This window comes from Myotis davidii, unplaced genomic scaffold (assembly GCF_000327345.1).
Source record: "Myotis davidii unplaced genomic scaffold, ASM32734v1 scaffold251, whole genome shotgun sequence".
NCBI lineage: Eukaryota > Metazoa > Chordata > Mammalia > Chiroptera > Vespertilionidae > Myotis > Myotis davidii.
This window is the reverse complement of record NW_006282378.1, coordinates 200,392-214,483: the sequence shown is the minus strand read 5'-3', so window position 1 is coordinate 214,483 and position 14,092 is coordinate 200,392. Positions and strand designations below refer to the sequence as shown.

The window sequence follows — 14,092 nt, the reverse complement described above, 5'->3', positions numbered from 1 at the left end:
ATTTTTAAATTAAATTCAAAATATCATGGCAGGTGGGAATGGTTTCCACTTTGGAGCCGTGGCAGTTAACTGGTGTTTGTCCTAGGGAAGCAGGTTCAAGTCTGAAGGACTGGAAGTGATCATTCTAGATATTGAAATTCTGTTTCCAGGCAGAAATGATGCTCTGTTATCTCCCATGGGATCAGGAGAAGATGTGTCATTCCTGAATTCCTTTGAGACATTTCAGCAACTTAGATGATGTTGTCAAGAACAGTTGCCCTGGAAGGAATTGGCTTATTTTAATGGGAAAAAGAGGAAAATGAAGTCGGTTAATAAGGACCAGAGCCCCGGGCCAGACCCCATGGCTACACAGGAGGTCTGGAGAGCACTAGAAGGCAGACAAGAATATTGATAGATAGCATACGGCAGAATTAAAACACAAGTTGGCTGAAAACTCAGATATGCATGGGGATCCTAATACAACAAGACTTTTTGGGTATGTTTGGGTGATGTCCTGAGACTTTCTGTATTCTGCTGGCATTATTCATCTATAAAATGGCTCCTTAACTTTTTTTTTAACTTAAAATTTTTTTTTTATTGAATTCAGAGAAGAAGGGAGAGGGAGAGATAGAAACATCAATGATGAGAATCATTGATTGGCTGCCTCTTGCTTGCCCCCTACTGGGGATTGAGCCCACAACCAGGGCATGTGCCTTTGACTGAAATCGAACCTGGGACACTTCTGCAGGCCAACGCTCTATCCACTGAGCCAAACCATCCAGGGCAAAAATGGCTCCTTAGCTTTTACTTTCTTTGCAAAGTCATAGGTCTGATGAGAGAGGTAAGAATGTGGGACAATCATGGGCTTACCTGTTTGGGTTGACAAATTGTGGAGTAAATTGTAGAGGAATCATTATTTTTCATTGGTATTGGGATTTCCGTTTTCTATAAAAAGGAATCATACTCATTGGGCTCATGCAGACAAAGAGATACTCATGCAAAGATATATTCCCAGAGAAAGGAAGTGTGACAAAGTTCTAGGGGGTGCTTAGCAAGGGGGGCTAGAGACCAAACACTGCCAGCTCTCAAACCTGTGAGTTTAGTGCAGGGGTGGGCAAACTTTTTGACGCGAGGGCCACAATGGGTTCTTAAACTGGACCGGAGGCCGGAACAAAAGCATGGATGGAGTGTTTGTGTGAACTAATATAAATTCAAAGTAAACATCATTACATAAAAGGGTACGGTCTTTTTTTTTTTTTTAGTTTTAGTTTTATTCATTTCAAACGGGCCGCCCACGGCTGGTTTAGTGGCATTTTCTGAACCCCAAACAGAAGCACACCCCAGCGAACCAGTGGGATCAAGAATCAAAGACAGAAGGGTGCCTTTCTTAGCAAGTGTTGTGAAGAAAAGGAAGCATTCTTGTCCTGAACCCAACTCTACTGTCTTTTGTCTCAGATCTTTACTGGCTGTACCTGGACGGTGCTGCCTGCTCCATTTTGTCCCTGTGGCTCTACCTGCCTGGTCATCAAGTCATTGTGTTCTCCTCAAGCAGGGGGAACCGGTAGGAGAAACATCTGGTATTAAGACTGGCTCTGCTTGGAATACAAATTATAGCAATAACAGAAGTCCCCTGTGCTCAGAGGTTTTGACATTTAAAATTAATTTAAAAATATTCAGGGTGTTTTCAAGATCTCCAAAACTCTCCAAAGCACAATTTTACCCTAAAGAAAAAGTTAAATTTGCAGATTAGTTTCTTGGTTTGTTGAGAGTGATTCATCTTGTCTTCAAGAGGAAATGGGAAGGACAATAGAAATATCTGAACAGGCCCTAGCCAGTTTGGCTCACTGGATAGAATGTCAGCCTGCAGACTGAAGGGTCCCGGGTTCGATTCCAGTCAAGGGCATGTGCCTCGGTTGCAGGCTCCTCCTGGCCCAGGCCCTCCCTGGTCAGGGCTCGTGCAGGAGGCAAGCAATTGATGTGTTTCTCTCACATCGATATTTCTCTCTGTCTTTCCCTCTCTCTTCCACTCTCTCTTAAAATCAATGCAAAAATATCCTCAGGTGAGGATTAAGGAAAAACAACAACAACAACAAGAAATATCTGAACAAGTAAGAGTTTCCCTTCATGTTCCCTTTCTTCAAGGAGCTTGCTTTACAAATACCTGTGAGGGACTGTATGAGGGGATCAAAGATTTCTAGCTAGACTATTGCTTCTGTCAGTTGGAAAATGATGAGTCTCTAGATTTGTTTTCAGATGACAGGGAAACTGGCCTTCCTGGATGTACAGTGTTCATTAGAAATGTACCCCCTGCAGGTGGTGGGGAATTGTTGATGCCTGACCAAGGCCATCCGGTTCTGTTGCTAAAGGGGTGGGGAGGATTGAGGGCTACTCATGTCTTTACTGCCCTCTACTGTGGAGGGGGTGCACATTCTTGTCCCTCTTAAGGAGACTGCTTCTGAGCTCTGCTACTTTCCCTGCTACTGATCTGTCTCCTTTGGAAACTCTCAAACTTAATGGAACTTTGATCCACTCAGCAAATATTTACTGAGCACCATGCTAAGACATAGGGGAAGGGAGAGGAAGACGTAATTTTTACTTTCAGGCAGCTTGTAATTAAGCTGAAGGATACCAGACTTCCTGATGCATTAAGCAGTTGGAGAGCAGTGTCGCTACGGGTGTGAGTGAACATTCCACTGGGGTCAGAGCGGTTGGGGCTGGAATGGGCCTGCGTAGAACTTAGTAGCTCTCGGTAGCCTTCTCCTCTCCTCAATGGTGTACATTGTTTGGATTAGTCAGATGACTGTGGCGACAAGTCTTTGAATCATGATATAACAGTAATGCTCAGGATGGAGTATGAGGCTGAAAGGACTCACCGTGTTTGGATGAGTGACCTGAGCGTACACAGTGTTCTCTGGACTGGCTGGCTCATTCCCTGAGTCGCCCCTCGGGGTCTCTGCTGCAAACACAGAGAGGCACAGTCAGCTGCAGAAGCATTCTCCCAGACCCTTCCTACCCCGGGACACTTTCTGGCCCTGAAGATGCAGTTGTTCAAGGCATTGCTATTCCTTAAGGTTCATTCATTTTTGACAGTCTTTGAAATTCTGCGTTGAACCAGAAACTTCTCAATCATGGGATCTATTTTTGCCCTCATCGCTTGGGGGCACATAGTCTTGAGGTACCCTAAAGTTTCAGCCTCCCATTGAATTCACATGTGAGCAAGGAAGCTAATAGGACCAAATAGGACCACGTACTTATGAGCTAGAGATCCTACTGGCCAGCATAATGGAACTGGATTATTTCACATACCTGTGATTAAACCTTTCAGAGGTCCTTAAGGTGGGTTTGATTATAGTAGAGACTAGAGGCCTGATGCACGAAATTCATGCAAGAGTAGGCCTTCCTGGCTGCGGAGGGTTGGTGGGGAGGTAAGAGATCAACCGAAGGACTTGCATGCATGCATATAAGCTTAACAAATGGGACGCAAGACACTGGGAGGCGGGTGAGGGCATGTGCCGGGGGTAGGGGAGGCTGGGGGAAGGTAATTTGGGAAAAAAAAAGGAGACATATGTACTACTATTTGTGATACTTTAAATAATAATTAAAAAAATGTAAAAAAAAAAAAAGGGTAGGCCTTCCTTCCCCTGAGTGCCAGCACCAGCTTCCCTCTGGCACCCGGGACCCGGGCTTCCCTCGCAGCCCCAGCTTCGTCTGGAAGGTCGTCCAGAAGGACGTCTGGCCTACTTAGTGTACTATGCTTTTATTATTATAGATAAGGAACTGTAGGCTCAGGTAATTTAATTTACTTGGCTCAAAATTATACAGGAAATGACCGAATAAGGAACTTAAATGCATACCTTCTGACTCCAAATCTTATGCCATGTCCTTTACACATGACATTACATATCTCTCCCCCAGGAAATGAGACTCAGTGCTAACCTGAGTTCAGAGTCCGTATTCCAGTGTCTCTATCACATTCTCTCTTTTGATTGCTTTTACTCAGTTCCCAAACCCTGGGTGAACAGTGATGGGGTCAGGCAGTTTGTCTTTGGGCCTCTGCTGCTCTAATCCTACACCTGCCCTGGACTTGCTGCGGGATCGTGGACAGGCCATGACCCCTTTCACTGGCACTTAGCTTTTCCATCAGCAGGGTGGGGAATGGCCCTAATCCCACTCCAAGAAATTGTGTCAGTGACTGGTCCACATGCTTGTAAAGCGCCCTGTAGGTCCCACAGGGAACAAACTTGCACAGTGACAGATTCTGGTGCCATATGGTCCATCTGCATAATGACATTCTGACTCCATCCTCTCCAATTATCCAGCCCTCTGCCTGGCCCCCTTCTCCTTCAATTTGGCTATTCCCAGCTGTTTTATGACTGGGAGTTAAGAGTCTAGAAGCTCACCAGGACTCTGGGTTTGCTGAGTAGAAAAGTATAAGGAACCTGAAAAATAAAATCAAGGAAATAGAAACTTGTGACTGTAACGAGAGAGATCTTCTACCCCTCCAGCCCCATAGGTGCCTCTCCAGAATATGTGGTGGGAGGAGACCAGAAAGGTAAGGGCAGGCAGGACCTGAGGACCTAACTTCCCAGTAGGACCACTTCTCAGGAAATTAGCAGGTGTGGGGTTAAACCCCAGGTGTTGTCCTAGTGGACTAGCTGAACCAGAGTTTGCATCCTTCCTCTCTTTCCCTGTCTTCCAAAACATAGGTAAAGGGAACCCAGACTCAAAGTCTCTGAAACCTTGGAGAAAAGACAAGTAAGAAGAAAGAAAACCTGCTACTCTTTTCTTCTTCCAGACAATTAAGGGCACGATACAGATCAAAGAAGGCACTAGTATACTCAATAGGATAACCGAGAGTTGACTTTTTTCGTTAAAAACACCTGAAAAGAAAAAGAAAAAGAAGTTGCACTTAGGACAATTGAGTAAGGCTCTGTGTTCTTCTCAGAGCCTACACTTAACCTCTTCTAGCCCACTTTTGGGGGGGGCAGGGTGGGTTCATCTCTACCCAGAAGCTCTGGGGCTCTGGGCAGGATTTCTGGGAGTGGGAGACAGGGCAGGGCAGGGCCTGGTAGAGCCAGGAGAAGGAAACAATTCTGCCTTCCTAAGGACTTTGCTCTTGGGCTCTGAGTGTGTTGCAGGAGGGTTGAGGGGGTGTGTGTGGGCAGGGGTGGGGGTGGGTGAGGGAGGAAGGTGAGACCTCTGGGAGTAGACATTGAGTGTCTGTCTTCTCCCAGCATATTTGGCTGCTTCCTATTGGGCTGCTGTTTGGGGAATCATGTCAGTTATGTGGTCACGCCACACCCTACAGCTGCTCAAGACTTTCAGAGAGACCTGAGACAGACTGTTACCTTTGCAGAGACTTTGGACAGAGAAAGAGAAGGATAAATTGCTGACAGGATTCTTAGCTATGCAAGTGTATGTCACTTCACTGGAATTCTTGGGCTCCCAAGAGATAGTGAGGTTTGCTTCCTCCAGGATTGTGTTTCCTGCGACCTGCCACCTGAACGAGGCATTGTCATTTGGATTCTCCACAGAGCAGGTCAGTTGGATCTCACAGCTCCCATTCTCAAAGAGTTGAGTGTGATTAGCCACTTGTAAGTTCCTCAGCCGTCCTGTGTGCAGAGAAAAGACCCAGATTAAGGACAAATGGTTTGGCTCAGCCCTCTGTTTAAAATGTCCTTCCCCTCAATGTTTCTGTATTCTACCCGACACTCTGCTGTATGATCTGATCTGTATACTCTGTAAATAACACTGTTTATGTTGCCTAATTGATGGGATCAAGGTCTGGGGTGACCAAATGATGAGGGACATTGGTATGAGACAGAAAAGCCAGTGTGAGAAACAAAAAGTGAAAGACTGAGTTTGCCACCAACTAGTTGGGTGATTTGAGGCTGATCACCGTACTTTTTCTGTACTTCAGTTTATTCCTGGGGTCCTTTATAGCCTTTCTGTTTTGCCTCTTGTGTAAAAACAACTTGCAGAGTAAGCTGAGGGCCAGCCCTACCTTAGCCAGGTTAGAAAACAGAGCCAGGTACAAGAGTCCTGTTTCATCCATAATCAGGAATCCTCAGCTGGGGTGGAAGATGGAAGCTGATACCCTCGGGGAACTACACTTCCCACAAGTCTCCAGGAGTTCTGGTCCTCTTTGCTTATGATGCTGGCTCCAGCAGGGACAGAGAGACCCTGATGCAGAATGTCAGCAGGACAGAAAAGGACACGTTGAGAACCAAAACATTAGGGAAGAAAGAAGCGAAGAAACTGAGAGAGCAAGCAAGTTCTTCTGGGCAGCAAAGAAGTGCAATGTATTCAGGCATCTGAGAAAGCCTTTACTGCAGAAATTTATGATAGCAGAGACCAGAAAAGATTGACTAGTGAGATATCAGTAGCTATGGATCAATGGGGACATGGGAACAGTACAGAAAAGGTCGCTGACCTAGACTTGGCCTAAGATGACCCAGTAAAGAACAGAATGACTCCAACTGTCTGATTAGAAGAGACTGAGTAATGTTTTAAGCTTAGTTAACCAATTAGGACTAGTGGAATCTATCTTGCCAGAATGGAGCTTTTATGTAGCAGCAAGAATGTTGGATTTGGAGTTAAGACTTGGTTAGAATCATTACTTAGTTATTTAATGGCTACTTGACCATGACTACATTGGTAATTGTTTCAAGCATCTGTAAAACTGGGCAAGAATACCTACTGCTTAGGTCATTATGAGGGTTAAATAAGACAGAGCCTAGCACAGCAATGGCAAATACTTGGCATGAATGTCACATCTCCCTCAGCCTTTGTTCATGGCTGACCAAAAAGCTATATTATTACCTTTTCCACCTGACGAATTTGTAACCCCATCTACTTGACATTTCCACTTGGACATAATGTGTATTTCCAATGCAACATGTTCAAAAGAACTCCTGTTTTTCTCTCTAAAACCTGTTCCATCCGCAGCCTTCTCCATCTTTGTCAATAACAACTTTATCCAGTAGCCAAGAATACCCAGAATCCAAGCACTTCTCACTACTTCCCCTGCTACATCCTGGTCCAAGCCAGCATCATCTCTTGCTTGGATTGTTGCAATGGCCTCCTTATTGGTCCAGTGGCTTCCACCTTTGTTCCTTACAATCTATTTGCAACGGAGCAGCCAGGAGATCTTTTAAGCAAGTAAGTGAAATCATATTACTTCTTTGTAAAACCCTCCAATGGTTCTCAACCGGACTGAGATTTAGAATCTAAAGTCCAGCCAAAACCGGTTTGGCTCAGTGGATAGAGCATCGGCCTGCGGACCTAAGGGTCCCAGGTTCGATTCCGGTCAAGGGCGTGTGCCTGGGTTGCGGGCACATCCCCAGTGGAAGATGTGCAGGAGGCAGCTGATCGATGTTTCTCTCTCATCGATGTTTCTGGCTCTCTATCTCTCTCCCTTCACCTCTGTAAAATGTCAATAAAATATATTTTAAAAAAATAGAATCTAAAGTCCATATGTTGGCTCTCAGAGCCTTACATGACGTGGCCCTCAATTTTCTTACTGAACCTTGTTTCCTATTATTCTCTCCTCACTTTGCTTCTTGATGTTCCCTGAACATGCAAGGCATGAGAAAGTACATGTACTGGATGTTCTTCATCCAGATATATTCATGGCTTACTCCCTCACCTCCAACAGGTCTTGGCTCAGATGTCATCTTCCAAATGAAGCTTAGTATGACCCTGTAATTAAAATTAGGCCATACTCCCTGTTGGCAATCCTGATGCTCTTATGCTATTCTAATCTATTTTTTTCTCCACAGCATGGCTTTCTTACATACCGTGTCATTTGTTTATACATTACATGTATTGCTTATTACCTCCTCTTACTCTCCACCCAGAATATCAGCTCCATGAAGGCAGGGATCTTTGTCTGTTTTACTCATTGATACATTTCAAGTGCCTAAAACAGTTTCTTGTACATTGTTCATAGTCAACAAATATTGTTAACTCAATGAATAAACTTAACATGGCCTCAATGTCTTTTTTAACAGTGAACTTGAGCCCAACCGGTGAAGCTCAGCAGTTGAGCATCAACCTAGGAACCAACAGGTCACTGGTTTGACTCCTGGTCTTGGCACATGCCCAGGTTGTGGGTTTGATCTCCTGTGAGGGGCATGCAGGAGGCAGTTGATCGATGATATTTCTTTTTCATTTCTGTTTCTATCTCTCTATCCCTCTCCCTTCCTCTCCCTCTCTCTCAAAATAAAAAAAACACACATATTTAAACAAACAAAAACAATGAATTCTAGGAAGTTACTCCCAATTAGTTGATCATGGCCTGTAAGATAAAATCTTTGCTATCCTTAGCCTGGTATATGAAGTAATTGGTTAATGTTTTATTTTATTTTTTTAAAAAAATATTTTTATTGATTTCAGAGAGGAAGGGAGAGATAGATAGATAGATAGAAACATCAATGATGAGAGAGAATCATTGATCGGCTGCCTCCTGCATGCCCCCCACTAGGGACTAAGCCCACAACCCAGGCCTGTACCCTTGACTGGAATCAAACCTGGGACCCTTCAGTCCACAGGCCAACACTCTATCCACTGAGCCAAACTAGCTAGGGCTGGTCAATGTTTTAAAATACTATATAGTTCATACCTTGAGATTCCTCTGTACTGCTGTAAGACATGTTGGTGTAGCTTGCACATCTCTTTGTGTATGTGCCTTTGAAGGAGAGGTGCTCTAAAAGACCTTGAGGAGGGATGGACATTGAGCCTCCGGAGTGTGGTTAGTGCAGAAGAGTGTGGTCTTCTGAGTGGTGGCAGAAGAATGTTGTAATGGAGCCTGATATGGGATCTGTTCCCAGACTTTCCAATGGATGTGTCTCCTCTCTCCAGGACCCTAGTTCTGCCTTGATGACCACTGATTACCCAGAGTGGTTCTGCCTATAGTTGGTTGAATGATGACCACCGCTTCCCACCCCCCACCACACACACACACACACACACACACACATCACACACACACAGATATTCTAATTCTAAGAATCTTATTTGGAAAAAAGGTCTTTTGCAGATGGATGAGATGATCCTGGATTATCTATCTAGGTGGGCCCTAAATCCAGTAAGTGTCCTTGTAAGAGAAAAGCAGAGATATCTGAGACAGACAGAAGAGGAGAAAACACAAGGAAGAGGTAATGTGACCATAGTTCTCCAAGGAAGACAAGCATTCCTGTCACTCATTGGCATCACTGATTGCTAGACGGATTTTCTTTTTCTGACATTGACTCATAAACTGTGCAATTATAGTTTCCATAAGTTTATTTTGAGGACCCGAGCTATCTGGGAAAATATTGTTTTGTTAATTAAACAACCTTGCTAGAAAATACATTTCTCTTTTTTAACTCATCCTTCTAGAACATTTTCTACATAGACTACTGTTCTGTACATTGACCACTGGGTCAGATGAACCTTTGTATAAAGGGAGGCATCATACCCGCTAGTTATATGGGAAGCTCTCCCACTTACTACCTCTGTGATTGTAGGGTGTTGCTGTAACTGACCTCAATCTGGCTCCTAATGCCATAGTCCTTACTACTAGGCCATAGCACATATTTGCAGTCACATAGAATTAAAATATGTAATATTTCTTAGTCTACACAAAATTAAAAAATCTAATCTTTGACTCACTGAAGATCGACAGATTGTACTCATACATCTCTCTGGAGGTTGTTGTGGTTATCTGGGCCCGGTAAGGTCCGCTGTCTGCCATTGTCAGGTTGTTGATCTGCAAGGAGGAGGACTGGATGACTTTCAGTCGATCTTTCCGTGTTGGATCAGTCACCTGGATGTGTGCTGGATCTTTCGGTATGAAGATGATAGATGCTCCATTATGAAGCCAGGTGATGGACTGGATCTCTTTTGCAGAAAACTTCAGGGGGAGAGTTACCGATTCCCCCAGCACTCCGTCCACCCTCAATGGGAGTGCTTGGGTTTGTGAAACTGTGTTCCCTATAAACACAGAAGGGAAACTGTTGAAATGACTATCAAAAAGGCTCCACCCCGACAAAATATTTGGCACGCTTTGTTAATGGACTGTTAGCCCCGATGATCCTGGCACAGTTTACTCTCCCACACTGGCCGGTTATCCTCGGCCATACACACCATCTCACTCCAGCCCCTGAGTTCTTTCTCTGGGCATGAGATAGAGGGGGACAAGGAACTACATCAACTCCCTGCCACAGATTCCAAAACCACAGTGTTTGCTGATAATTTATAATTAAAACTCAACATTTACTGATGACCTACTATGTGTCCAACATAGTGGTCTTGTGAGATTTAGAGGACAAATAATCAGAATTTACAGTTCTTTTTATACATTACTTCATTTGATGCTGACAACAATTTCTGTGAGGTAGGTAGATGAGTGCTATTATCTCAATTTATAACAAAACTGAGGCATAGAGTAGTTCACTAGCAATTTCCCAATTTTCCCAGGGTTACATAGCTAAAGAATGAATCAGGATTCAAACTCAACTACTTTGACTCCAACTATTTTGTGCTCTTTTCAGGATACTAAAAGTCATCTTTTCCCCTCTCAAAAAGATTATACTTAGTAGAAGAGATATACATAAAAGTAATAAATATCATTTAAAGGGAATATATAATGGCCATATTCTAATGAGCTTATCTCAGAACCATTAATGTTTGAGCAAAAAAGGTGAAATAGTCACAAAGATTCTTTAAAAAAATATGTATTTTTATTGATTTTAGAGAAGAAGGGAGAGGGAGAGGTAGAAACATCAATGAAGAGAATCATTGATTGGCTGTCTCTTGCATGCCGCCTACTGGGGATTGAGCCCGTAACCTGGGCATGTGCCCTGACCTGGGAATCAAACCGTGACCTCCTGGTTCATAGGTTAAGTTTCAACCACTGAGCCCCACCAGCCGGGCACAGAGATTCTTAAAGAAGATGCTTTCTTAGCATCCTTTGCCAAATACTTAGATAAATGCTTAAGTAAACAATTATTACACTCTTTTGTAGCCCTCTGTTTGTTTGTCTAACCAATCAGGCTTTTTTTAAAAATATATTTTATTGATTTTTTACAGAGAGGAAGGGAGAGAGATAGAGAGCTAGAAACATCGATGAGAGAGAAACACCGATCAGCCGCCTCCTTCACATCTCCTACTGGGGATGTGCCCGCAACCCAGGCACATGCCCCTGACCGGAATCGAACCCGGGACCCTTCAGTCCGCAGGCCGACGCCCCATCCACTGAGCCAAACCGGTTTTGGCAACCAATCAGGCTTTAATTATCTTTGCATTTCAGCACTGTACCTGACACAAAATAGTATCTGTTTCAGTGAATCAAACAATCAATCAGTAACTATAACCATGACCTTAACCTTCTTGAGGTCTCTTTATTCTCAAGAGAGGATCTGAGTAGGGGAGGAAATGTCTCTTGGAACCCTTTCACTCAGCTTCTCGGTGAGCTCTTGTTTTCCTGAATTGTCTTGTGGATGCCAGGCACATGAACATTGCCAGCATCAGTACTACCTCCCAGCACATCTTTCCCATCAGCACTTTGACATGCTGGTATTTGTCATCTTAACTCTTCCCTCTTGAAACCATATGAGTAAACATCACAAGGAAAAATCTTGAGAGAAAAACCCCCAGATATAAACAGAATACACGATATGATTCCATTTATTTTAAAGCTAAAAAGCAGGCAAAACAAATCTGCTATTTGAAGTCAAGATGGTGGTTACCTTTCAGGAGGTGGGAGGGATGACAAGTAGGAGGGAGCAAAAGGGAGAATTTGGGGGAGGGGAGCTGATAATGTTCTATTTCTTGGCCTGTCTCTGTATATGCAAATGTATTCATTTTGTACATTGAGATGATACTTAGTATTTGTTTTCTCTCTGTATGTTAAATTTCAGTAAAATATATTAAAACAAGAACAAAAAACAAGGCAAAAGAAAATAATGACAATGACCTACACAGACCAAAATGTTCTGGTTATTTTTCTCTCTTCTAACTAATGTCCCATCACTGTTCCCTGTGTTCACTTTGCTCAAACTACGCTGGCTTGGCTATTCCTTGAGATGGTCAGGACTGCTTCACTTGCAATTCTCTACCTGGAATGCGCTACTTCCTGGTGTCCATGTGTCTCACTCTTTTGTCTCCATAGGTCTTTCATGCCAGTATTCCCTTTTAGAGACCTTCTGTGGCAACTCTTTCCTCATCACTAGCCCTTACCTATACACTCAGCTGCTTCCCCAGTCACCTGAGCTGGCCCCTCCAGATGCACCCCTGTGTGGGCTGTGTGCACAATCTTGTTTTAGCTGAGCCTTGATTGCCATTGGCATCACTGGAAGGAATTGGCCTCCAGGCCAATTGGCTGTGATGACAAGCTGTGACTACAGCAGAAGGGCTGCTGTGCAGGAAACATCCTTACAGAGCAGAAGTTGTTTCAATGGGGCTTTGGTGTTCACTGAGTCTGCTCCTTGAGTGTGTCACTTGTGGATGTGTAGAGTTGTAATCTGGTATGGTCTAAAGCTCTCCACCAGATGCACTGGCTCTGGGGCCTCGTGGGAGGTGCAAAGTCAGCCATTTCCTGGGGTTACAGAGAGATGTGCAGATGGCTGCTATTTGTATTGGGCTTGGAAGTGCCCAGAGGAGGCCCAGCTATAAAGCAAAGCAGGCTGGTCTTAGTGTTGGGTCTTAGGCCTCTTATTGATAGGTTTGGGGCATGCTGATGTCAGTTGCAGCTTGTTTGAGAGATTTTAGGAAAGTCTGGAGCCTGAGCTATGACAGGCCATTCATATGGAAAAGCTTATGCAAACAGCTTGGGTGGGGCTGCAAATTGGATGGGGCAGGGTCTCAGGGAATCACCAGGGTGGAGTAAACAATGTAAGTCAGGCTGATGGAGGCTCAGATGTGGCTGCCAGTCAGCACTGTGATGGGGGGAGTCTCAGCATAGGAACAATGACACCTGTGAGCACCCCTGTCTGGGAGAAAGCCACCTTAGGGTTCTTGCCCCAATACCAGACAATCCAGTTCCTGCCCATATGTCCCTGGATTCCCCAAAGACACTGCCTGCTACTGGAACTTAGAGGAAATGGTACCATGTTGGCCCTTTAAGAGGAACTGCCTGGGGCTCCAGCAGCCTCCATATCACTGAATGACAATCCCCACTGGTTTTTATAGCCCAAAATTATAGGGACTTCTCTTCCCAGCTCTGGAACCCTGGGATGGGGGTCTGGTGTGGGTCTGGGACCCCTTGCTTCTCATGGGAGGCCCTTGCATCTGAGATATCCCTACTGATTGAAAAAAACGCCACATGCAGCTGTTGGGCCAGCCCAGTCTGCAACTCTCCTCCTTCTATCAGTCTTGATATACTTTCATCTTTACTTCTGTAGTTGTAGGACTTCCATTATCCAGATTTCTGATTTGAATGATGGTTGTTCTGTATTTCAGTTGTAATTTTGATGTGATTGTGGGAGGCAGCGAGAACTGGTGTTTACCTACACTGCCATCTTGGTTCTCCTGTTTTTCCCCTTTCTATTCCATAATCTTGAGGTAAGAATTATGTTTGTTATTTCTATATTCTTAGCACTTAGCACAATTTCTAGATCAATAAAAAATATATTATTGATTCCAGAGAGAGTAAGGGGGAGAGAGAGAGATATATAGAAATATCAATGACGAGGGCAAATCATCGATTGGCTGCCTTCTGCATGCCCCCAACTGGGGATTGAGCTCAAAACTCAGGCATATACCCTGACAAGAAATTGTACCATGACCACCTGGTTCATAGGTCAATGCTCAACCACTGAGCCATGCTGGCTTGGCTCTAGCTCAGTAAATATTAATCTGATAGCGGTATGTACTCCATGCTAGCACACATAGTGAGAATGATGATCAGGAAGAGTTGGGGTGTGCCAGGAAACATTCCACAGAGGAGATACTATTGAGCAGAGTTTTGAATAAAAACAAGAGGTTCTCCATTGTTCAATTATTTGTGATTCTTCCAAGAATGCCCTGCTTCTTCTTTGTTCTTTGTTTTCTTTGCCTCAAACTCTCTTTCCCACCTTTTTCAGGAAGTGAACTCCTATTGATCCTTCAAGGATGAGCTCAAATATCTCTT

At 44.1% G+C, this 14,092-nt stretch overlaps 1 protein-coding gene across 5 annotated transcripts in view; it reads right to left on the bottom strand.

Annotated features, from left to right (window-relative positions):
* Positions 1–7: 7 nt before the first annotated feature.
* The window catches only part of SLAMF6 (SLAM family member 6), a 24,450-nt gene continuing 10,365 nt past the window's right edge, over positions 8–14,092 (bottom strand). Inside the window, exons 3-9 of one of the 5 annotated variants that reach the window (XM_015558653.1) lie at positions 9,634–9,954; positions 5,328–5,591; positions 4,752–4,859; positions 4,380–4,418; positions 2,853–2,935; positions 850–924; positions 8–258 (exon numbers count right to left, since the gene is read on the bottom strand). In XM_015558653.1, coding sequence (XP_015414139.1) covers positions 244–258; positions 850–924; positions 2,853–2,935; positions 4,380–4,418; positions 4,752–4,859; positions 5,328–5,591; positions 9,634–9,954 — 905 coding nt within the window. In that variant the 3' untranslated portion in view covers positions 8–243. Of the gene's footprint in view, positions 273–849; positions 925–2,852; positions 2,936–4,379; positions 4,419–4,751; positions 4,860–5,214; positions 5,226–5,327; positions 5,592–9,633; positions 9,955–14,092 lie in introns of those variants that run through there. The other 4 variants (XM_015558665.1, XM_015558672.1, XM_006752844.2 and 1 more) reach the window with 4 other exon arrangements.